This window comes from Phallusia mammillata, chromosome 5 (assembly GCF_965637545.1).
Source record: "Phallusia mammillata chromosome 5, kaPhaMamm4.hap1.1, whole genome shotgun sequence".
In the NCBI taxonomy this organism is placed as follows: domain Eukaryota; kingdom Metazoa; phylum Chordata; class Ascidiacea; order Phlebobranchia; family Ascidiidae; genus Phallusia; species Phallusia mammillata.
The window spans coordinates 17,898,368-17,923,064 of NC_137256.1; the positions used below are offsets into that span (position 1 = coordinate 17,898,368).

Sequence of the window (24,697 nt, forward strand, 5' to 3'; positions counted from 1 at the left end):
TCGTGATAATGTTTGTGTATGAGTTAAAAAATAGTGACTTTCTAAATGTCACATGTTTCTTTGAGTAAGTTTATCGGCCATTTTGTGTGTGTGTATAACTAGCCGATTGTGACACTTTTCTGTTTGCTTTAGCAGAGAACCAATGTAGAGCAAAGTAGATCACAACATAAGGCTTAAACTCAAAGTTTCTGAATTTCCTGTCAGTAAAGAGACTAAAGAGAACACTACAAAATTCTATCAAGAGAAAATTTTAATTCGCTGCAAGTAAAATTTAAGTAGGTAGTTATAACTAAACCGCAAGAAGTGGACAAATTTGATATGACATCAACTGGTGTCAATCATCCGTTCCTTCTACTAAATAAATCCGTTATTTTGTGGTGACTGTTTTATTTACAAAAAACACCCAGCAAAAATACAAAATTTTAGTTTTGCGAAGGAAATACAATAAGGTTAAAGTTAGATTAGCTTTAGTAGCAAGTGATTATTATCAAACTCTGTACAATCAACTCTCACCTATACTTGTATAAACTCGTAAAATTAAACTATTTCATCGGGATTGTATGATTACATTAAAAGCCGGTGGGATATTACCAAGAGCGTCGCTTTCATCATCGAGAGAAGGTGGATCCGGATCATTGGGGTCGACAGAAATCCTAAACCGCTGAATGATGGTAATAATGAAGATCCACAGCTGTGTCTTCGTCAGCTGCTCGCCCATGCAAACTGTTGCACCAGCACCAAACTGCATCACGTGTTTAGAATTGGTAAAGTTTCCGTTTTCATCTAGGTGTCGCTGTGGTTCAAACTTGCTTGGGTTTTTCCAGTATGTTTCGTCGTTGTTGACTTGCCAGAGATTGGTCCTTTTTGAATTTCCGGAGACAGTGTATGTTGGGAAAAGTTTGTTTTCATTGTCTAAGTCTCAACCTTTGTTTAATGTATGGGAATTATCTTAACTAAATAGAGTTTAAATTAAAGTATGAATCCTTGCCATCAAAGTAAGCTGATCAGTTTGATTTTCTGCATTTCGGAAAAAAAATCTTGGTAGCTGCTTAGGCTAAATGTTTACCTGAGTGCCTTTGGGTATGCGATAATCGCGAACTCTCAAGTCTTTGGCAGTGCAAAGTGGTACACGAGTCCTGAACCTTATCACTTCGTGCAGCACTGCACATGAAAATGGCATCTTTTCCCGATGGGATAAGCTCGGTGTTTCACCTCTTCCTGCAAAGAAAAGATTAACCCCCATAAAGTTACTTTTAAACCAACATATTGTTAAAACTCCTGTCAGCAACTTTGTAAAACTCATGTCAGGAAATGCTTAGAATAATAAGAAGAATGGGGTTCTATGGTTGATATTTAATCGTTGTCTAAACCTAAAAGGAAAAATGTTGTATAAAAACGGTTACCGATGACATCGTCAATTTCCCTGATCATCTCATCTTGGACATCCTGATGAAGCATCAGACACAACAAAGCCCAATTTAAAATTGCAGAGGTGGTCTCATAATTCCAGAATCACAAACATAATTTACTACTATTTGACTTTTTTTACCTAACTAAATAACTAACTATTCTTTTATAATTGTGCAGTTCAGTTCGCCAGTCATAAAACAATTGATAAACTGACAATTGATAAATTCGTGCCAAATATTTTGACATTTTTCTTCTAAACCATAAATTACGGTGATTAGAAACGTCTTCAATAGAGTTGGCGTATTATAGTTTACCTGAATATTAAACGGTTTTCCTGCCAAGTTATTTAGTTTTTGAGTCAGATACATCGCTTCGTCGTTCACCTTTTGCTGCATAACGCCCTTATTACCTCCTAATCTGCAAAGAGTATGTTTAAACCACGTTATTTAGGATTTGTAGCGATTGGATTGCCATTGAAGGTCACCATCTTTTTTACTCATCTTTTATGGTTCTAAACAATTTACCCTGCCCGAAACACAAACTAATGTGCGGTGATGTGGGCTTTTGTGGTAAGTCGTTGTTACAGGATTGTTAGCCATTACACAATCATTGTGACATTCACTGTTGTAATATGAGTTGACTGTGGGTATTTGGTTTAATGTACAAGAACAATATCGACTCCTAAATATGACACTTCACTGCTAAGACGCTGAATAAATACAATCAACAACAGTTTTTGTTTATCAATAGAGATATGATCAACATTTCAATTAGATCAACACTTCGAATCATAACAGCCTTGGGCCTTTTTAAATTACATCCTAAATGATTCAAATTACATCCTAAATGAAACTTAGCACATATGTTTCGAATTGTGCGTATTCAGAATAAATTCCGTTGTCAAGTTTGAAACGAAACCCACACGTTTGCAAAATCGACTGATTTAATTGCAACACTGACCAACTTTGCTTCAAACACAAAGCATATTTCACTATTGTGTTATGTTTGTACCTTTGTAAAGATGCAACACCAAAACGACGATGGGAATGCCACACAGGACCACCAGGAATCGTGCCAATCCCGTTTGATGAAAGTGCACTTGAAAATCGTATATAAGGTCGTTCTTGAAATTCCTCGCTTCGTTTTACCAATGTCTGTCGAAAACGAATACAGTCAGCAAACTTTGATCACATTCCTGTCTTGAGGACCTTAACACAAACGCCGACAAAACACAGTCAGGAAATTAAGCATGTAAACATACCTCAATGACAGTTTCATAATCGTTCAGAACCACGACGGTTTGCCATCCCATCGGTACAGATATGATGGGGCCATATTTCTTGCCCCAAGCGCCAAAGTCTCTTTCTGGAAAACTGCTGAGAAATGGTAGCATTCCCAATAGAGGAAGTCCCATTGGACCTGGTGGATGTTTATTGGGTTTTTGATACCACCAATAGAAAAACAGGGCCACCATAATAGAGCATATTATCAAAAATAAGTTGAGCATCTTTCTGAGGGTTTTGTTTGTAATCTTTTAAAGTCACGTTACAATGAATATATAAGCTGTTCTGCAACAAACCGATAAATAGTTAAGTGCGGAAATTTTGCAGAACAAATTGTCAAGTTCCATTGAAAAGACTAATTTTGTCCACTGAACGTTATAGTCATGACCAGTTCAACTGCATCATCCCTAACCTTTCGACTAAAACTGCCCGTTGAAGATACAACGTCTCAATGTGAAACTTTGTATTGGAAGTATCTAGGTTTATGCAAACTATTTGGTTCCATGTAGTGCTGAATCCGACACTAGCATAAAGATCTTACGGTCAATCACAGCACATTACAAATTATTGTTAGGCCAAGTAAACACCAGATAACGAAGTAAGTTCAACATCTGATTAACGACAGGATATATAAGTAAGCGAGCTTTGAAACGAGGTGATTCAGTTAACAATTACAAAATTTGCACAAATCATGCACAAACTGTGTCACAACTTCGTCGCAACCTTTGAACTGGCAAGTTGAAACGAGATGATTAAGCAAACATTTGCAAAATTTGCAAATTCAAAAATTTTCATGGCAATTGTTGGACTAACATACTTGGGACTATTTTCGATTTTTTTCGAACAATGTTTTATTAAAACGTTAGCGTCAACTCAGAAGCCCAAATCAACTTTGCTCGTTACCTTAGCACAAATCTTATTTAACAACTGAATGTGTCTAAAGAAAACCCCTTGGATATTCACTCTAGTAAAGGTGTTAAGAAAAATCTCAGTTAAGATCAAATCAGATATTGCAAAGAGTATGCGAATTTAATTCGCATAATCTGGTGTCAATCAACTTTACCTTTCTATCAAGAGCCTTACGTATCGTTTTGTTGTTAATGATTTATTTGCAAAACCAACACTGCACAAAATGAGATTTCAGCATCGCAAGGGAGCTACTGCAAGATTAAAGTTACATTAGCTTTCGCAGCAAGTGAATATCAAACGCTACACAATAATTTTTCACCAACAGCTGTTTGATTTTATATATTTTAACGCGAGTCTATGATCATATTATAAGCTGGTGGGACATAAACGAGAGCGTTTGTTCCATCATCAAGAGAAGGTGGATCCGGATCATTAGGGTCGACAGATATCCTAAACCGCTGAATAATGGTAACAAGGAAGATCCACAGCTCAGTCCGAGCCATCTGCTCGCCCATACAAACTCTTGCTCCGGCGCCAAATGGTATTACATATTTGGAATTGGTAAAGTTCCCGTTTTCATCTAGATGTCGCTGTGGATCAAATTGGTTTGGATTTTTCCAGTAGGTTTCGTCGTTATGGACTTGCCAGAGGTTCGTAAAGACCTGAATAAAAGAACTCGTATTTTTTTAGGCCGACTGGTTATATTTAACAACACTTATTGTTCCAAATTTTGTTTTTCAACATGTGATTAAATAATACTAAAAATAACTTATTTGTAATATAATCGACACATAATGTCCATCATGCGGTTCTTTTAAATTTCAGTTGAACAGTTGAGAAAATCCCAAGATTCACAAGGTTACCTGAGTGCCTTTAGGTATATGGTAGCCACGAACTTTTACGTCCCCGGCAGCACAGCGTGGCAACGAAAGTGGTACCAGAGTCTTAAATCTCATCACTTCATGCAGCACTGCACACGAAAAAGGCATCTTTTCGCGGTGAGATAAGCTCGGTGTCCCTTCTTTTCCTGCAAAGGACCCATGAGCAAAAGGTCACAAGTTACAAATGAGTACAAGTTGTTTGTCTCTTCAGTTTGGTTCTTGTGAAGCACAGGTTATTCACAAGTTGTTATTGCGAATTTTAAACGACCCGGATGTTTAAGTAATAAATATAGGTTTTCTTTGGGAACAACTATTTTTTAGGTCTGATTGGATATTTGTGACACAACCTGTTTACGAGCATATAGATAATTAAGAAAATCTTACCAATGACTTGGTCGATTTCTTCTAACATTTTATCCTGGACGTCCTGATTAAGTGTCAAACACAAAAATGCCCATCTCAAAGTGGCTGAAGTACTTTCTGTTCCCGCCACAAACAAGTCAAAGAAAAAGTCTTGGCAGTTCTGTAAAGAAATTGTTAGTGTAATAAAGATTTTCTGTTTCACCAATTTTAATTCTACCTCAAAAACAAAGTTGTCGTCCTTGTGAACAAAGCTCTCCAAATATCCGTCCAAAATATCACGGATGTCGTTGGGATCAAAAGTGGATTTGTGTTCGTTTATCAGATCACCAATCATTGCTGCATTGATGAAGGTGTTATAAAAACGTTAAATATAGGATTTTTGCTTAAGTTTCAAACAAGTATTAAAATCCAAGAAGGCATTAATTTTGGTTAATGAATTTTAATTATATTTTAAAATCAAGTTACCTCGTATTGGACGAATTAGCATCATGTTTATTTCAACGTGTTTTGTAAAAGGCGGTACGTCGCAAAGAAATGGAATCAACATAAGGACGTTCGTCTTCCAGTCACTTACCTTTTTAAAACTGGCAAAAAAATAAAAGATTTGTTTTATTTTTGAAGACAGCTGTAGTTCAGCTGTGAAAACCTCAGTGCGACGTATTTGTAAAAATATTTGCCATATCGAGCCAGATTGCAAACTGGTTGTCGTATAATTTATGGGTAAAATGTAGATAACCTCTTTTTTACGGAACAGTCTGTTCAAAACCTACTGTGCCAAAAGGTTGGTTATTAGCACTTGAAACTTGTCATCATTGTAATCGTATCTTCGGCCGAACGCCATGTTGCAGATCACGTTAGCCATAGCGTTTGTCAAAAGATTCTGAAAAAAAACGAACAAAAGTTTTATTTATTGTTCCTATTTGTTTATTTATTTTTCTTTTGTATTATTTACCTGAATTTTGAAAGGTTTCCCTTCATTTTCCTCTAATTTCTGCACAAGATACATTGCTTCGTCCTTCACTTTCTTTTCCATCACACCCTTATTACCACCAAATCTGCAAAAAAGCGTTTTTTGCATGAAAATATAACATTGTAAAGCGAGATTTTTAGCGTCCTTACATGTTGCAGTCAACGGTTTTGACGGTGTTTTCGGTATGTACTTTTAAAGACATTGGCCAGCACATAAACTGTTATTTCACCCCAAAAACATTCAATTACGTAACAAAATTAGCATTCGTGTAGGCGAAATGGTTTGCTGGACACGTTTAGAATATTTTTTATTAGAATTTTTTTTAACATCGCACTGATAACCGAACTAATTCAAGTTACACCGCTGAAAAGATGTAGGGGAAACACCCAGCGATTAAATTCACAGACAACGCTCCATTAAAATAAAAATCTGCTATCAGTTGGTTTGTTATTGTACCTGCGTATGGCAGACATTCCAAACCGGCGATGGGCACGCCACACCGGACCTCCAGTGATCATAGCAATTCCTTTATTTGTGAACATATGTAAGAGACGTATGTAAGGTCGTTCATTATACTCTTTACTCTGTTTAACCAACGTCTGCCGAAAAAAAAACATATATCCATCGCGCGTATGATTACATTTCTGCTTATATCTTTTGATACCTTTTAGTGCCCACCAATATTAGAATAATATTGTGTCAAAAGAGAGATGCATTGTCGTAAAAACTTTATATATTTTCCACGGTTTGTTAAAAACGCAAAACAAAACATTGAACAGAACAACGCTCCGGTTTTGTGGTCGAAATGTAAAACAATCAGTTTCAAACTCAAAGAAGTTTGTCAATAACCAAAGAAACAAGTGAAAGCTTATGCACATTAAAAATACACAAACGCCAAAAGTAATAGCAAGTAAAATACCTCAATGACGGTTTCATAATCGTTGAAAACCATGCAGTTTTTCCATCCCATTGGCACAGACATAATGGGGCCATATTTCTTTCCCCAAGCGCCAAAATCTCTTTCTGGAAAACTGCTGAGATAGGGAAGGATTCCTAGTAGTGGAAGTCCCATTGGACCTGGTGGAAATGTTTCGGGTTTTTGATACCACCAGTAGATAAACAGGACTACCAGAAAAGTAAAAGCTAATAAAAATAAACTAAGCATTCCTATGACTTTGCTGAACCACCTGTAGAGACATGCAAGTAACTAATTTTTTAAACCAATAAAAACCCAACTTGTTTCCAACGTGTCAATGCGGTTTGGGCAACTGTACAGTAGATAACTTTCACAAAGAAACGAATATTATTCAAAATATTGACAGTTAGAGTTTCATTGTTAAATTGGTCCTTATTGCTACTTTCAGTCTACAACCTTTTGATCTCCTCTAGTTTCAACTGAACAAATGTTTTAACCTCAATATTTAGAAAGTACATTGAACATAGAATTAAAAACATTCTGAATTATGATGCAATTCAAGTCTTCCAACTAAAGTAATGGTTTCAAACCTTTATCGACAAATTCCTCACCTAACAATTCAAAATATTTTCATCCCTCCCAAAAAAGCTACGTAATAAATGCTAAACCAACCAAGATTATTTAATTTATTTTTTTGGGACCAGGATATATTTCCAAACCTGTGCATATACAAACCAAATGCAGTGTGCATTTACAAACCAAATGCAGTGTGCATTTACAAACCAAATGCAGTGTGTATTTACAAACCAAATGCAGTGTGCATTTACAAACCACATGCAGTGTGCATTTACAAACCAAATGCAGTGTGCATTTACAAACCAAATGCAGTGTGTATTTACAAACCAAATGCAGTGTGCATTTACAAACCAAATGCAGTGTGCATTTACAAACCAAATGCAGTGTGCATTTACAAAGCACTGTGTATTTACAAATTTCACATGTACAAATTAAAGTAAATTTCTCCATATCAAGTTTTCAAATTTATTCCTGGTTGGAAACCTCTGAACTAAACCTATGCGATTTCTTTGTGGTAATTTGCTAAATCAGACTGGACCGATTTCACTTGCAAAATGTAACTGTAAAATCAAATGCCAGTGGATCGCGTGAGAAGAAACCCTTACCGCTTCGTTGGTGGAGCATGAAGTTGACTATCAAGCATTTGTTGACTGGGCTCCAAAGTTCTTTACTTAGACGTGTGACCACATATATTCACCAGCACTTAGCGATACGTCCGTCGCTATGCGAAAGAACGCCTTAAATTGGTCAGGTGTATGATTTATAAATTGTATGTCTTTATCAAAGGCTTATACAAAGCTGACCCCACTACCACACACATGTTCACAGTTGCTTTACAATTGTTTTCAGTACAGATTTTACTGACAAAATTCTTTAAGGCATTATAGGCCGCATTTTACGATATGCTTATGAACTGATAACTTAATGATTGCTGTTGGTCTGTTATTTCCCTTCGACAAATACATTGCACACTACTACGCACAGAGAAAAAAATGTAAGAGTTCCGACCAGTGGCGTATCTAGGAACGTTTTTTACGGGGGGTTGGGGGGGGGGGGACAATAATATGAAATATGTATATTTGCGGCAGAATGTACCATCTGGCGGTAGTCTGTGTAGACCTCTCTGTTAGCACCTGTTGTGCCTACTAAACTCGCAATATCAACTAAATGCTGGTTAGCAGGGAAATGCAGGGAAATGTCTGCAGTTCACTTGCTGCTTTCAACACATCAATGATATTTTTTGGCTTGACTTCTTGGCGCTTCCAGAGGTTTTTCCATCGCAAAGACTCAACTTCTACTGCATCTTTCGGTCCTGGAAGGAAGCGACCAAACTCTTCAACAGCAGCTTCGATCCGCCCGAACGGTTCGTTTACACAGAACTTCGGAAGAAGAGACTGCATGGACAGTGCCATGGCAGAGTGTTTATTAAACCATTCACGAAGCTGTGATATGTCAGTATCAATGAAGGTGTAAACAACATTTCGCTTGCAGTGCGACGCTGGAGAATCGACCAGTGCGTTTCCTATGTGAACTTGGCGTCCAATAATTCGGGGCAGGGTTATAGGACCGCCATGGCGTGCCTCGGCCTTCGAAAATAACATTGGAAATGTGTCATCTTCTCGCATCTGCTTCAATGTGTCAACGCAGATATTTACAGATGCTGCAGCCTTATGCAAATTCAAAGAGACATTTTTGGAGAAGCTTTGCTAACGGTTTAGTAACTTCCAATACTCTTGCAGTAACCTCAAGAGCAACTAACAATTATGATTGCTCACTGATAGCTCTCATTAACATCAGAGCGTTACCTCCGTTGCGAGGACACGAAGTCAAAGAATCTAATACTGCGACAACAGCAGGGTAAAGCTTTCTGAATATCAAAATAGAAGTCTGCTTTTCGACCCATTGTGTCTGACAGTGTTGCTGCAATCTTGTGTGAGCGCTTTCTGGACAAACAGATCGTATAAACGATTGCAGAGAGGCCATCCTTTTATCAGAATCAGAAAAGAATACGGCTGTAGATTTAACAGTGACTGGTGCCGCAGATATTGGTGGTACATTTGAAGCTTTGGCCAGACAGAGATTCAGGTTGTGTGCCGCACAATGTACGTAAACAGAATTTGGAAATTTGTCTCGGACATACTTTTGCACGCCATTATGTTGCCCAGACATAGCTGCTGCGCCGTCATAACCCTGGGCCACCATAAGAGAAATGTCCATTCCGGAGTCTAGAAATATACCGATAATCTGTTTTGCCAATCCTTTTCCAGTTAAGTCTGGTGCCACAGCAAAACATAGGAATCTCTCGCAAATGCGGAAGTCGTGAACGCAGCGGAGACACAAGCTCAGTTGTTCCTGCTTCGAGAAGTCGGTGGTTTGGTCCGCTAGATTTGCAAAAAAATGGACTCGCGTACCTCCCTCACTACAACTTTACGCATTGTGACATCGATGGCTTTAAATCAATCAGCTCACATTTTGAGCAATGGGGGAAGTATACTGCGCATTGCGAGAAGCTTCATTTATATGGCGTTCGAGAACTGTGTCGCCAGATTGGACCATAAGCTGAAGGAGAGCTCGACAGCTTCCTTGAGAGTAAAGGTTTTCTGAGTCAAGTGCCAATTTGCCACTGTCTTTGTGGCCACGGAACGCCAGCCCCAGTCTTCCGATATGTTCCACTGGTCGTATAATTTTTCAGAGCTTCTCTATTTTTCTGTCGCTGCGTTTCAAAAGCCGAATTCGTTTGTTGGGAAACGTTGCCCATCTCATTTTTTATTCGCAGGCGTAGTTCTGTTGCTTGTCGTATACATTCACTGTGAAAGTTATGCGAAAGATGAGACGTCAAATAACCATCTTTTCCGGTTAAAAGTAAATATTTTTGCAAAGGAGTTTTGACTAATCGATTTAATTTGACTCGAATCTCCTGAGGGGAAAATATAATGCAGTACTTGTAGAAAAGTCCCTTCTTTAATTGTGAAAATGCAAAGCAATCGTAAACCCCTTGAACCTGGTGGATATTTTTCGGGTTTTTGATACCACCAATAAAAAAACAGAACAACCAGAAAAGAAAATATTATCAAAAATAAGTTGAGCATCTTTCTGAGGGTTTTGTTTGTAATCTTTTAAAGTCACGTTACAATGAATATAAGCTGTTCTGCAACAAACCGATAAATAACGGCAGGAAGCGAGCTTTGAAACGAGCTGATTCAGAAAACAATTACAAAATTTGCACGAATCATGCATGATTTAGCGATCCAGTTAAACAAACTGTGTCATAACTTGGTCGCGAGCTTTGAGTAGCAAGTCGAAACAAGATGATTCATTAAACATTTGCAAAATTTGCAAATGCAAAATTTTTTATTGCAATTGTTGTACTAACATGCTTGGGCCTATTCTTCGAATTACAATGTTTTATTAAAACGTTAGCGTCAACTCAGAAGCCCCGGTGAACATTGCTCGCTACCTTAGCACAAATCTTGTTCAACAACTGAATGTATTTAAAGGAAACTTTTTGATATTCACGTTAGAGCCAGTATGGTATCAAGAAATTCTTCAAGGCAGTTAAGATCAAATCAGAAGTTACAAACTGCTAAGAGTATGCAAATTTGAAATTGCATCAGCTGATGTCAATCAACTTTATCTTTCAATCAAGAGCCTTACGTATCGTTTTGTTGTTAATGTTTTTATTGCAAAACCAACACTGCACAACATGAGATTTCAGCTTTGCAAGGGAGCTACTGCAAGGTTAAAGTTACATTAGATTTCGTAGCAACTGAATATAAAACGCTACACAATAATTTTTCACCAACACCTGTTCAATTTCATATATTTTAACGCGAGTCTATGATCATATTGTAAGCTGGTGGGACATAAACGAGAGCGTTCGTTCCATCATCGAGAGAAGGCGGATCCGGATCATTAGGGTCGATAGATATCCTAAACCGCTGAATAATGGTAATGAGGAAGATCCACAGCTCTATTCGGGCCATCTGCTCGCCCATGCAAGCTCTTGCCCCGGCGCCAAATGGGATCACGTATTTGGAATTGGTAAAGTTTCCGTTGTCATCTAGGTGTCGTCGTGGCTCAAAGTTGTTCGGATTTTTCCAGTAAGTTTCGTCGTTGTGAACTTGCCAGAGATTTGTGAAAATCTGTCAAAAAAGATCCAATATTGTTTTGAAATCCACTGCGTAGATTTAACAGCATTCATTATTGTTTCGAGTTTGTCTTTCAACATGTGTTCAGTTATTACCGAAAATAGTAACAACATAATCAACACATAATGTCCATCATCATCTAAAAAGGGTTATTTGAATTTGCCTTTTGCATTTGGGAAAATTCCAAGATTTACAAGAATTCGTTACCTGAGTGCCTTTAGGTATATGATAGCCCCGAACTGTCACGTCTTTGGCAGCACAGCGTGGCAAGGCAAGTGGTATCAGAGTTTTAAGTCTCATCACTTCATGCAGCACTGCACATGAGTAAGGCATCTTTTCGCGGTGAGATAAGCTCGGTGTTCCTTCTTTTCCTGCAAACGACCCATGAGCAAAACAGGTTGTAAAACGCTTAGTTATTAACAAGCTGTCGTTGTGAATGCAAAACGACCGAGAGCATTGTGTAGTACACATAGGTTTTGGAACACTATATGCGGATCTGTTCATAAGTTTACGGATAAAAATAACGGGCCAAATAGACGTAAAAGGCGTCATAGGCAACCATTACGGTACTGTAATGAAGAAGAGGCTAAGAAATGTCGCTTTTACGTCTATAAACGTTTTCATTACGAACAACTATTTCGTAGGTCTGTTTAGATATTTGCGGAACAAACGGGCAATCAGAATCAATCATACCAATAACTTGGTCGATTTCTTCTAACATTTTATCCTGGACGTCCTGATGAAGCATTAGACATAAAAAAGCCCATCTCAAAGTTGTAGAAGATGTTTCTGTTCCCGCCACAAACAAGTCAAAGAAAAAGTCTTGACAGTTCTTCAAAAGTATGTTTAATGGGATAATGATTTTTTTAGAAATTATAACAAATTAGAAGTCTACCTCAAAAACAAAGTTGTCGTCCTTGTGAACAAAGCTCTCCAAATATCCGTCCAAAATATCCCGAATGTCGTTGGGGTCAAAAGTGGATTTGTGTTCGTTTATCAGATCACCAATCATTGCTGTATTGATGAATACATAACAAATTGTCAAATGCCGATGGATTTGTTAAAAATTGCTTTCAAAAACGTTTCAAAAACAACTATAATTTTTAAAATATTTTAAAATCAAGCTACCTCGTATTGGACGAATTAGCGTCATGCTTTTTTCTACATGTTTTGTGAAGGGCGGTACGTCGCACAGAAATGGAATAAACATAAGAACGTTCGTCTTCCAATCACTTACGTTTTTAAACCTGACAATAATATGTTATGTTTATTGTTATAGTCAATGTTTCGACCTTTGGGTCTCATCGGTGCAACAGCCTTTGGGTCTCATCGGTGCAACAAGAAAATGGCGTATAAGTTAATGGGGTCACCTTACTCCAGTTTAGGAGTAACAGGCTGAACAGCTCACCCATTCTGTTCGATGCCACAACAGGACATTAACCACAGAAGAATTGGTTTATAATAGCAAAGCAGTTGCTTGGGAACCAAAGCGTTGTCGGTTCAGTGTCACTATATCCAATTTAAAGCATCGAGCCCAGAGTTGCAAGTCGGGCCGGGCTTTTCGGGCCGGGTTCGGGTTCGGGCCGGGTTCGGGCTTAGGTATTTGTGAGAAAACGGGCTTAAAACGGGCCTGACTTTGCGTTCCGTGTCCGCCATTTTTTAAATAAAATCACTCAGCTAAGTAACAAGTCTCTGGCTTAGACTTAATGCCCACCCTACTCTAAAACACATTGTTTACGCCATTTTCTACTATTGTTCATTGTGTTTGTTGTCTTTCTCTTTTTTATTTCTCATCCTTTGTTGCAAGGCTTTCGTGGATAGGCCTGTCAATCAAAATTTCGGGCCTAAACGGGCTTCTCAAAAACGTTTCGGGTTCGGGCCGGGTTCGGGCCGGGTTCGGGCTCAGATTTTGGGCCCGCTTGCAACTCTGATCGAGCCAATACAAGCTGCAGACAGTGTACACTGTTTCGACCTAGCCATGTGAGTGCAGGTGGTGACGAGTGTTTTGCAGTTTTTCTGTAGTTTATGCCCAGATGTGGCATCTAACCGGTAAAATTGAGACAACCCCACTTTTTACGGAACAGCAAATTCAAAACCTACTGTGCCAAAAAGTTGGTTATCAACGCTTCAAACTTGTCATCATCGTAATCGTATCTTCGGCCGAACGCCATGTTGCAGATCACGTTAGCCACAGCGTTTGTCAAAAGATTCTGACAAAAAAGTAAAGTTTAATTTCTTGTACTATTTTCTTGTTTTAAAATCGTTTAGAATTTACATGTATTTTGAAAGGTTTTCCTTCAATTTCTTCCAGTTGCTGTACAAGATACATTGCTTCGTCCTTCACCTTTCGTTCCATCGCACCCTTATTACCACCAAATCTGCAAAAAAGTTATTTGTTTTACATGTAAATTTAACATTGCTATCCACACTTAACGTACGTTTACCAAAAACCAAAGCAAATGTTGAAACGCTTCTTTATGTTTTAAGTAAACGGTCGGTTTTGACATTGATTTATGTCCGTACTCCTAAAGACATAGATAACAACATAAGTTGAAATATTATCTAAAAACATTAAATTTTACGCAACACAATTTGCATGCGTAGGCTGTTATAATGCCAGAAATATTACAATGGGATCTGCGGTAAATATACCTCATACATTTTTACATCGTTTTACTTAGCATCATATACTTAGCACCGGACCCTAGAATCATATAAAACACAATGCTGAAAACATGTAGGCGACTTAAAACCTAGCGATAAAGTTTGATAAAAGATGTTAACCAGCTAATGAAGTCATACAAGTGCCCACAAACATATATTTGGTTTGTTATGGTTGGTACCTTCGTATGGCAGACATACCAAACCGGCGATGAGCACGCCATACAGGACCTCCAGTTATCATAGCAACTCCTTTATCTGAGAACATGTCGATGAATCGTATGTAAGGTCGCTCATTAAACTCTTCACTCTGTTTAACCAACGTCTGCCGGAAAGAAGACATATATCTATTGGGTGTATATTTACATATGTGCTTACATTTTTTGATACTTTCTGCACACCAAAATTAGTGGAATATTGTGTCTAAATGTATTGACCACTGCTTTTGTGACAGACTACAAAAACGCAAAACAAAACAATGCCCCAGGACTACAGACGCTATATTAACATTTTTTGTAATTTGCGGGAAGTAGTAAGCTAGAAATATAAAACAATTAAGTTTAACCCCAAAGCAGTTTGCCAATAAACAAATAAACAATTGAACACTTATGAAAAAAAACAGCAAACACGAAAAGTGAAAGTAAGTAAAATACCTCATTGATGATGTCATAATCGTTTAGCACTACACATTTTTGCCACCCCATCGGCACAGAAATGATGGGACCATATTTCTTACTCCAAGCGCCAAAATCTCTTTCCGGAAAACCGCTAAGATAGGGAAGGATTCCAAGTAGGGGAAGTCCCCTTGGACCAGGTGGAGATTTTTCGGGTTTTTGATACCACCAGTAGAAAAGCAGAACAAGAAATGAAACACTTATCCAAAATAGGTTGAGCATCTATATGATTTGTTTAAACCTTGAGCAGAATACGTAAAAATAAGGCAACTGTTTCTGAAATAGTCAAAATTTAAAAGTTTATAATAGTTCAGCCATCCACAAGTAAATAACTAAACCGTTGCAATAAAGCAAGCTTCACCAAATGTATGCTATACCATCGCTTTTGCTACCATGGGAATGTTTTTTGCCCAAAATACTATGCATTCACAACACACGACAGTGTTGACATGAATGGAAGGTTCATTATATTGACAATTTGCTCAACTGAAATCGGCAGTGTGAACATATATAGCGATTATCGAAACACAGTAATGATTGTTAAAGCTTAAGTGAACCTCGAAAAGCGTTATTCTTTTTTTACATTTTTAGATGTATGCAGTCAAATTTAAGTTGTTTTCGTTCGTCCTCCCGAGTTTTTAATTCAGTTTCGGTGCAGTTAATGAATAAAGTGACACCTTGCTGAGTTAGGTCTGGCGACATCGCTACCCAATGCTAATTGACCATCATGCAATTCTATAATTTGTAAACTAAATGAAAATACTTTGTACAACTGAAATTCTTGACACGATGCTTTTTCTAACTATCTCAGTACATAAAACCGCTTTTTTAATCCGACTGTAAAATTTCACTCCAGAATAGGGGAAAGAAAATCTTCGTTTGGGAAAAGGCAAAAAAGTTTGGCGTAGTGCCAGAAAGATATCGCGCATGGCTGCTCAAGCATTCACTGCAAAACTTAAACCTTCGAAGGCAAAACAATCATTTGCGAAGCACTATGGGTAAAAAAACTTAGATTTCTGTTTGCTTTCTAAAATGGACTACAAAACGTAAACAGGGATACATATGCATGACATTTAAGCGATACCTCGCGAGAAAAACAGTACGACAGTTTGAGTTTCAAGATAAACAAATCGACCAGACAGGGGCAAATCTTATAGTCACGATTAGGGAGAAAACGTTATTAATTCGTAGGCTTGGGCTAGAGAATAGGTCACCCGTGAAAAGACTGACCAATAAGTGGTACAGGTCACTGACTGCTGACCGTTTCCAGGTATTTGTCTAAAAATATCTGTGATCTACCACGTTTATTAACAAAATATGTATTTGCAATCTACAAAATTATTTCGTAAACTGATATTTCATACTGATATGTGCATCAAAATATAGCAAATAAAGAAAAGTTTTAAAAACATAAACTTTATAGGCTGTCTCGGTTGATAATCTTTTCTCAAATTTTATAAACACTCTCAAGTTTATCTTATAACTAGGGCAATTATTTTTTGACCTAAAAAACGATAAATTTTGACCTACAAATTGAAAATTTTGACAAATTTTGACCTTGAAAAACCCTTTTTTGACAAAATTTTGTCCTATGAAGAATTCAAGTAGTTAAATTACGCATTATCGTTCAAAAAGTTAAAATATGGCTAGACTTATCTAACTAGAGCGAAAGAATGTGCAAAAGTCTAACAGAAGGGCAAAAATCAATACATTTGTACAAACGAAATATACATGAAGTATCTAAAGCAAAACCGAAGCAAGAGCTGCACCTAACCTGCAGCTGCCGTAAAATGACTTGGGACCTACCAAAATTTTGCACATTTTGAGGTGTGTTGAGCATCACGCCATATCAACCTAATTGTTTCACTCACTTGATGGTTTATGATTCGCAATAATTGGGGCAATGGGCCAATCACAACAGTATAAGGTAGGCTACAAGGTGTAAAACGAATAGTTTGATGGCAGTGCAACCTCTACAACACCACGACAATGCAGTTTCTAAACAATTTTAACTTTGTAAAAAATTTTGATTTTGTAAACAATTTTGACAATTTTTGACATATTCTAAAAATTTTGACAAAATTTTGACTTTTTGGGCAAGTCAAAAAATATTTGCCCTACTTATAACTTAATATTGTAACGTAAACTTTAACCAGTAACATTACTAACTCTTTTGGGTGCAACCTAATAACAAAACTGTAAATGCAACATAGGCTTTTTCACTGCTACAAGTAGAACAAGAGCTATTCTGTTATCTTTTTTTTACAACAGAAATGCGTTATAGAAACGGGTGTCCAAGATTAGTCACGAACTGCCCCTGGCTAATGCACAAATAGCCGGTCCAGTAAAATCGTGATACTTTGCTTTTATGATTTGACCTGAGGCAATTCCAACAAGATTCTTCACACTATATAAATTCTTTATTTAATAATAGAGCTATATATTTGTTCAAACATCGTCCTATTTGAAAAGTTAATAATATTCCCATTTAAATACGAGTGGTGTACGGCCGATTCAACATGCAACAGACGAGCCACTATGAGTTGAGATGATTGCATAGTTGTAATCGGGCCGGGCTTTTCAAACCGGGTCGGGCTTAGGTTTCATTAAAATAGCGGCTTAATTGGAACCTGACTTTACACTTTTTGTCAGTATTTATTTTTTTAAATAAACTTAACCAGCTAAGTAGCCAGTTGACTTAATGCCAAACTGCCCTAAAACGCTTTGTTCAAGACCAATCGCGGATTGTGTTTGTTGTCTTGGTCTCCCGAGGCTGCAATATATGAGCCTGTCAATCTAACTTTCGGGCCTTTTGAAAAACGATTCGGGTTCGGTCAGGTTTCGGGCTTGTACTTTCGGGTATTTGCCCGGTTGGGGCCGGGTTCGGATACGGTTCGGGCTTCAATTTCAGACCCGTTACGATTAGTTTTACTTTACTTGGTGAAAAAAAACATAAAGACATAATATCACAAAAACAATCACCAAGTCGGAAATAGCTGCGCAACGTTATTGGCGCAACAGTGCAAGCAGAAAGAGAAATAATTTTTAAAACCGTTTATCACTTTCGTTTATTCAAACACAGCGTTAAACAAGAACAAGTTCCCGAGAATGATTTTACGGACACAACGTCGGTGTATCTCCTCGGAATACAGCTCATGGCCCGCCTGGGGACCATTGGTTTAACCCTTTCTGGTGGCTTTGACTTGACATCTTTTGTTGTTACCTCTAAAAGATACTGGAAAACCAATTAGAGCGTGGTACGAATGAGAGGAGGTGGTGTCTGTAGAACTCAAAAAAGGAAACGTGACTACCTTATTGAGTAAATACAAGAAATGTCGTAATGTTTACCAACGAAACAAACTCATTTCATTTGAATATTAGAATTTATTTTAAAGGTCGCTTTAATGTTTTCAAATGTTTTTAATATTGGCTTGAATCACTTTTTTACAAAACAAGCTCACAAAACTATTTCATCTTCATTTGTTTCACTCAAGAAAGCGCGCTTTTAGAATTATGACCAGTTGAGAGAAAATGAAAAACATACTTTATTGGGTGCACATTTGTATGTCCTAAATCTTATACTGCTTAGTTAATTTGCATTGTTTCGTCAGGGTCAAAAAAATCATAGCCACCGATAATCGCACCTTAATAAATCATTTATAATCATATTTTTTCAAACATAAATCAGTAATATCCTTTAAAAAATTACACATGACCCTACAAATAAATCTGTCGAATATTAAGACATTTATTATTGCAATAAAAAGAAAGTTTGGTTGTGCAGAATGAAGTCCCCCTAAGCTATACGAATTAAAACTTTCACTAACACTTATAATTGCTTTATGTTAAGGAATAAAAGCAATGTCACGAATTATTCAACAAGTAACTTAGTTTACGTAAATGACCAGAGGGCATTTCCGGCACGATCATGGACACTCGCATCAATGTAGGCGATGCTAGACATAACAGAAAATAGTTAAGAGGGCAAGTAAGAACTTTAATAGTTTTACCAGTTACAGTTATTAATTTCCAAGTTAAGTTTGCTTCCATTTTCTTGAATCAGGTAGTCTAAAGCATAAAAAACGAAGACAACCTTTAAATAAATAACCTTAAACTTTAAACTAACGACTAATAGTCAAGTTTCAAAATCGGAGTAAGAACATTGTGACACAACTATTGCCAAGTCTGCTTTTTCACCTGTTACACCTAAAACATCTTGTGTGTTGTGTGTACAGTGTGTTACAGTCAGGTTTGTAATATTTATTGCTTACCCACGTGGACTTGTATGTTGTTGATCAAATGTGTCACCTTAGATGTGAACTTCAGGTCAAATACATGTTTTCAATTTCAAAACGTATTTTTTTTAGTTTAATAGAGGTAGGTGTCAATTAATAAAAAAATTATTAATGTTAACGTTGCTGGCCATATAATACATTGTTATCTAGAAACAGTTAAGTTATGTGTCAGATTCTTGGCGTACTGTGCATACCAGCTCGGTAACCCGTGGCTAATCTTAGCACGTTTTTTTTCTGAGTCGTGACAGCATGAAACATATATAATCCCGTTTGGCAGAATGTGGTACTGCAACATATTTGGGTCAAAACTCAGGGTTTTTTTTACTTTTCTTACACTATATCGCGTAATAGCGTTTTAAACCTCGCCGAACTTTTGTGTTTGTTAAATATTTGATTATATTTTGTAAAGTTTCTTTATTTCTGAATGTACACTTATGGGCTTAAAAGTATAATGTCGAGATTTAATGCCAGACAAGTGTGGTGGCGTTTCACACTAAATGCTATACTAGCTATGCGCGACATTTTTGGGGGTCCGAAAAACTAGGTTTTAAATGCAGTTTTAAGCCGATTGTTCAGTGTCTAAAGTAAGACCGCTTAAAGTAAGAACGGTTGCATTGTTTGCAGTAGCCTTTTTAAGTTTCTTCATGAATAATTTTATCAACTTTAGTTTAGTAATAGAGGTAGTGGCTGCATAAAGAGTTTCTTCACCACATTTTTATGCTGATAGCAAAAATGAAACACAGGCATGCTTGAGAAGTAAATTATCTTTTTGCAATATATTTGTTTTTACAGACGTTTCAACGTCCTATTCAGGTCGCCTGCATCAGGAAATGACCCTTCAATCGTCATGTTTAACTTGTTGGTAGTTTTTACGTTTCTTGTCGTCTTGTTTTTCTACTGGTGGCATCAAAAATTCAAGCAATCTCCACCAGGTCCGAGAGGACTTCCCCTGCTAGGAATCCTTCCTTACCTTAGCAGTTTTCCAGAAAGAGACTTCGGCGCTTGGAGTAAGAAATATGGCCCCATCATATCTGTGCCCATGGGTTGGCAAAACTGCGTGGTTCTCAACAATTATGAAACTGTCATTGAGGTATGTGTGCGGCAAACGTCATAGATATAACAAAAAACGTTTTTAGTTTGCTAACATCATAATATAATGAATATGGATAGGGTGGCGCATTTTAACTCAGCTGTCTGTTTTCTTTTTCGGCAGACCTTGGTTAAACAAAGCGAGGAATTTCATGAACGACCTTTCGTACGACTCTTGAATATATTTTCAGCAAACGGAATTGGCGCGGTACCTGGAGGTCCAGTATTGCGTTCCCATCTCCGGTTCGGCATGTCTTCTATACGAAGGTACAAATTTAACACGAGTACAATTGTGAGTAAGAAAGCATTTCAATAATTTCGTCCATGGGGGCAAAGTGTGCTCTTTGATAAATTTTTTACTCTGTGACCCTATTTTTGGATTAGGGCTTTTACTTAAATGAAGATTTTCAGTTGTTTTTGGGACGTATTTTCAAAGCACTATGTTTGATTGATTGCTAGTTTATTTACCTGTTGTTATTTTCCTTTTTTGCTTAATTTTTATTTACAGTGGTTTGAATGTGTGGTTGTGAAATTAAAGAGTGGTTGAACCATCATTGTATAAATATAGAATAAATCAGCGATACAGAACTATTTTGATGGTCTAACGGTTTTAGGTGTGATACTACGATTGTCAAACTAACCAAATACCCCAGTCAACTCAATTTTAAGTGACTGTCACCTTTATTTTATAATGACTTAAAACTTTGAAATAATGATTTACCACGAAAGCCAAGATTACACACTTTGTAAGGACGATAAAACATAAAAACACAAGATAGAACAAACAACATCAATGGTCGCCCATGTCACTTAGCACAAAAGAAAGCCCATCATTAAAGGGTTTTTTTGTACTTGGCTGCCAAATGCACCGCTGTACAGGCTAACCAGGCTTCCAGGCAATGGAAAAGAGGTTACCAGTTAAGTGCAGGTTTAACAAAATAAAAGAAAATAACATGGTCTGACCGTTCTAGTTTAACAAAACTAACTTATAATGCGGAAGACAAATATTTATTACACAATATGTAGAAAACGCAAGAATGATGCACCAATTTTATACCTTATAAGCGCATAAAACACACTTCTTTCAGGTTTGGTGGCAATAAGGGTTTGATGGAGCAAAAGGTAAACGACGAAGCAATGTATTTCATTCAACAACTGAAAGACTTGGAAGGAAATCCCTTTGACATACAGGTAAAGATTCCACGCATTTACATGTAATCATCTACATATGCAAGCTATGCTCGAAAAATATATGCAGTGGTGGAGTTCAATCCCATTGAGCCCATATGCTACTGGAGTGTATCTAACATAAAACATTGTGTAGAAACATTTATCAGAAGCTGTTGCAAACGTGATCTTCAATATGGCGTTCGGCAGAAGATACGAATACAATGATGACAAGTTTCAAATGTTGATTACCAACATTCTCGGATCGTAAGTTTATGTGTTATATTGTGGTAGCAGGATTTGTACTAATTTGGTAAAAAATATCAAGATGTTTGAAAAATGTGACGACAAATTTACGAAATGCCTTAACAAATAATGCGCTTTCAGAGGCAAACGCTTAAGTGACTGGAAGACGAATCTCCTAATTTTTCTTCCGTTTCTGTGCGACGTACCACCTTCACAAAGCATGTTCAAAACATTGTTTCGTCAGCTAATCTAATACGAGGTACTTCACATTACTGTTTGTGGGATTGGCAAATTAAAAGGCAATAACTTGTTTAAAAAATAAGGGGCTCCAGACCACGTTATTTGTTGGATAAATTGCTAATCATGAATACTCGCCGTTTCTGCTTTGCTTTTTGGCTACAAATTAATGTTTTTTGTTTGTTTTAACACAGCGATGATTGGTGAACTTATCCATGAACACAAATCCACTTTTGATCCCAACGACATTCGGGATATTTTGGACGGATATTTGGAGAGCTTTGCTCACAAAGACGACAACTTTGTGTTTGAGGTAGACTTATATTTGTATAACAAGGTGATCAGATTAGTAACAAATTGGGTTTAAAGAACTGCCAAGCTTTCTGTTTTGACTTGTTGTGGGCGGGAACAGAAACCACCGCTTCAACTTTGAGTTGGGCTCTTTTGTGTCTGATGCTTCATCAGGATGTCCAAGAAAATATGGCAAAGGAAATTGACAATGTCATTGGTGAGCGTTTGGTTACACATAATCCTGTTTTGGTTTAGGGCAGTGATTTTTCAATACTTCACCCATCACATTATCATTACATTGTTTGACTAAGTTATTGTTCTTTGTACCTGTAACGGGTGTGGCATTAATTAAACCGAATTTATGGAAACTTTACCAATCTCAAACACGTGATCCCATTTGGCGCCGGGCCAAGAGTTTGCATGGGCGAGCAGATGGCCCGGGCAGAGCTGTGGATCTTCCTTATTACCATTATTCAGAGGTTTAGGATGTCTCTTGACCCTAATGATCCGGACCCGCCTTCTCTCGAGGATGGAACCAACGGTCTCTTATATGTTCCTCCCACATACAGTATGATCCTACAGTCCCGATAAGATGCTGGGGTTTATATAAGTTTGATCACGGGTTGTTGGGAAAACGAATTAATAGCGTTTGGATATTCACTTGCTTCGAAACTATTGAAGTATTGTAATGCTAAATAACACGAAACCATAACTTTGTTTACCGTTTTGGCGAAGTGTGTTTTGATGCAAGTAAAAGGAGAAGCAAAAAAGCAATATTTGACTGTTGTTTGAATGAAAAGGAAATGACCATGTACACAAAATGAAATATTTCAAACAATGTGCACGTAACAAGCAGCGCTTGCATCAGATATAAAGAATATCATAAACATTTCCGGAAAACGACCAATTCACACGGTTTACTAAGACATGCTTTGAGAATGATCGATTAGTAAATATTATTCTTTTCCATGTACACTTCGCCCGTCGTATTTTGCAGTTATTGTGTATAGCTCAGGGACTTAAATGTTTAAGGTTTTGAACAGGTTTATAGCATTTGAAAAAAGGAAAAATGACGTACGTCAGAGGGGTTGCCCATTTAAAGCATAATAAACGAAGATTTGTGTGAAAAGTAAAAAAATGTAGTGTTGCCTTCTGAGTTCAACAAGGAAGTAAATATAAAATGAGTAGTGATGTTTTCGCCTTTTAAAGTTATTCTTTCTAGATTTTGAATTCAATTAAGGAGATAATCTTTACGGTATGTTGCAGGTGTTAAAAATTTGAAAGTCGCCGTTTAAAGCTATTCGAATTTCCGTACAAAAAGACAGCTAGAATTACAGCAAGATTTAACTCCAAACCTTTTCGATTCCTAGGAATTAATCAATCATAATCAATCAGTTAATCATAGTAGGAGTTATTTTGTCACAGCTGGCCGGTTAACATTAAAAATATCTTGCGAGGAGAACGTAGGTTACAAGCCCTAACGCGTGTCTTTCCAGGACCAACAAGAGTGCAATCGTTTTTATAGTCAGATCGTGCTACTGTCAAAATAGAAAAAATGTTGAAAATTGTAGAATCCCTGCTACAGGCTTATCTCATTTATTCCATCACAGTTATCAACAGAAAGGCGTTTGTTTGCGCACAATAAAGGCATTGATAGTTTTAGTATATGGTATGATGTAACAAACTGCACTTGGATCAAACTATGTCAACTTTATCCTACATGTTGTTGCAGAAATACTTTTACGTGAAATTATTTTTCGACGCTTTACTCATACTTTAGTTTTTCCAAGATATCTATTAAGACCGAACACTCTCGCTGGTAGGATGAAATGGCGTCGGAGTTTGGTGATCCCTGCACTACTGGTACGCAACGGCAACACCGGGTTGTGCATTACTATGCTGGTGCAGAATTATGTCGCTAGTAACTTTTTGTAAACAAAATGTTTTGTCTTGATATACTTCGTCGTAACTGAAACAGAAACTATCAATGCGCCCACCATCAAGTGATGAGCTCATCGTTGTACTACATTTTTTAGATTTAAAATGTAACATTTGTCTAACGTGACATCTCTCGCCGTACAATACCAGACAACGGCCTTGGATGACCTGTAAAAACTTCAGTTATCGCGTGAGTTTGCGTACTATGATTAATTCCTAGGAGTCGAAACGGTTTTAGAGTGTAGCGGTTGTCATGCGAAAGCATTAGATTTAAAATCATAAACTTCTAAAATTTCCCAAGTCATTTAAACGTAGCGTATTTTTGTGTGTCCGAAATTTCGTGTTGTGCGTTGGGGATTAGGCCGTCGCAATTTCCCGTTGTTACGGAGTCAGGAAGCTTGTGTTTCCACCCGTGCGCCTGCAAAAGTGATTTAGTTGTTCCTTCTGAATTTCGTACCACGTGTTTTGCGCTATATACAGTTTTGCGTTTTGTTCAATAAAACACTCTAGGCACTCTTCGTTCAGGAGTCACGACTCTACTCTAGACACTCTTCGTTCAGGAGTCACTACTCTAGACACGCTGGAGTCCGAACGGGAACACACTGGACAGTGGGAACACACTGGCCTTCAGTCCATAGTCGCA

At 37.4% G+C, this 24,697-nt stretch overlaps 2 protein-coding genes and 2 pseudogenes across 3 annotated transcripts; 1 reads left to right on the forward strand and 3 right to left on the reverse strand.

The window, feature by feature from the left end:
• Nucleotides 1-547: 547 nt before the first annotated feature.
• On the reverse strand, nucleotides 548-2,917 carry LOC145229633 (cytochrome P450 2D19-like; annotated as a pseudogene).
• Nucleotides 2,918-3,908: 991 nt separating this feature from the next.
• Nucleotides 3,909-6,981, reverse strand: LOC145230019 (cytochrome P450 2C20-like). The gene is made up of 9 exons (XM_080095371.1): nucleotides 6,736-6,981; nucleotides 6,273-6,415; nucleotides 5,799-5,901; nucleotides 5,617-5,726; nucleotides 5,312-5,430; nucleotides 5,064-5,182; nucleotides 4,868-5,006; nucleotides 4,466-4,629; nucleotides 3,909-4,264 (listed from the first exon to the last, which is right to left on the reverse strand). Exons 1-9 carry the CDS (start codon nucleotides 6,979-6,981, stop codon nucleotides 3,947-3,949), a joined length of 1,461 nt encoding a protein of 486 aa, XP_079951497.1. The 3' UTR covers nucleotides 3,909-3,946.
• A 3,984-nt stretch (nucleotides 6,982-10,965) lies between these two features.
• On the reverse strand, nucleotides 10,966-15,087 carry LOC145228522 (cytochrome P450 2J6-like). The gene is made up of 9 exons (XM_080093596.1): nucleotides 14,771-15,087; nucleotides 14,300-14,442; nucleotides 13,732-13,834; nucleotides 13,557-13,666; nucleotides 12,585-12,703; nucleotides 12,352-12,470; nucleotides 12,150-12,288; nucleotides 11,664-11,827; nucleotides 10,966-11,450 (listed from the first exon to the last, which is right to left on the reverse strand). Exons 1-9 carry the CDS (start codon nucleotides 15,011-15,013, stop codon nucleotides 11,133-11,135), a joined length of 1,458 nt encoding a protein of 485 aa, XP_079949722.1. The 5' UTR covers nucleotides 15,014-15,087; the 3' UTR covers nucleotides 10,966-11,132.
• Nucleotides 15,088-19,487: 4,400 nt separating this feature from the next.
• Nucleotides 19,488-22,890, forward strand: LOC145228525 (cytochrome P450 2J3-like; annotated as a pseudogene). The gene is made up of 7 exons (XR_013860091.1): nucleotides 19,488-20,176; nucleotides 20,300-20,442; nucleotides 21,264-21,366; nucleotides 21,500-21,609; nucleotides 21,730-21,847; nucleotides 22,020-22,138; nucleotides 22,195-22,890. The product of XR_013860091.1 is annotated as a cytochrome P450 2J3-like (transcript).
• Nucleotides 22,891-24,697: the final 1,807 nt, after the last annotated feature.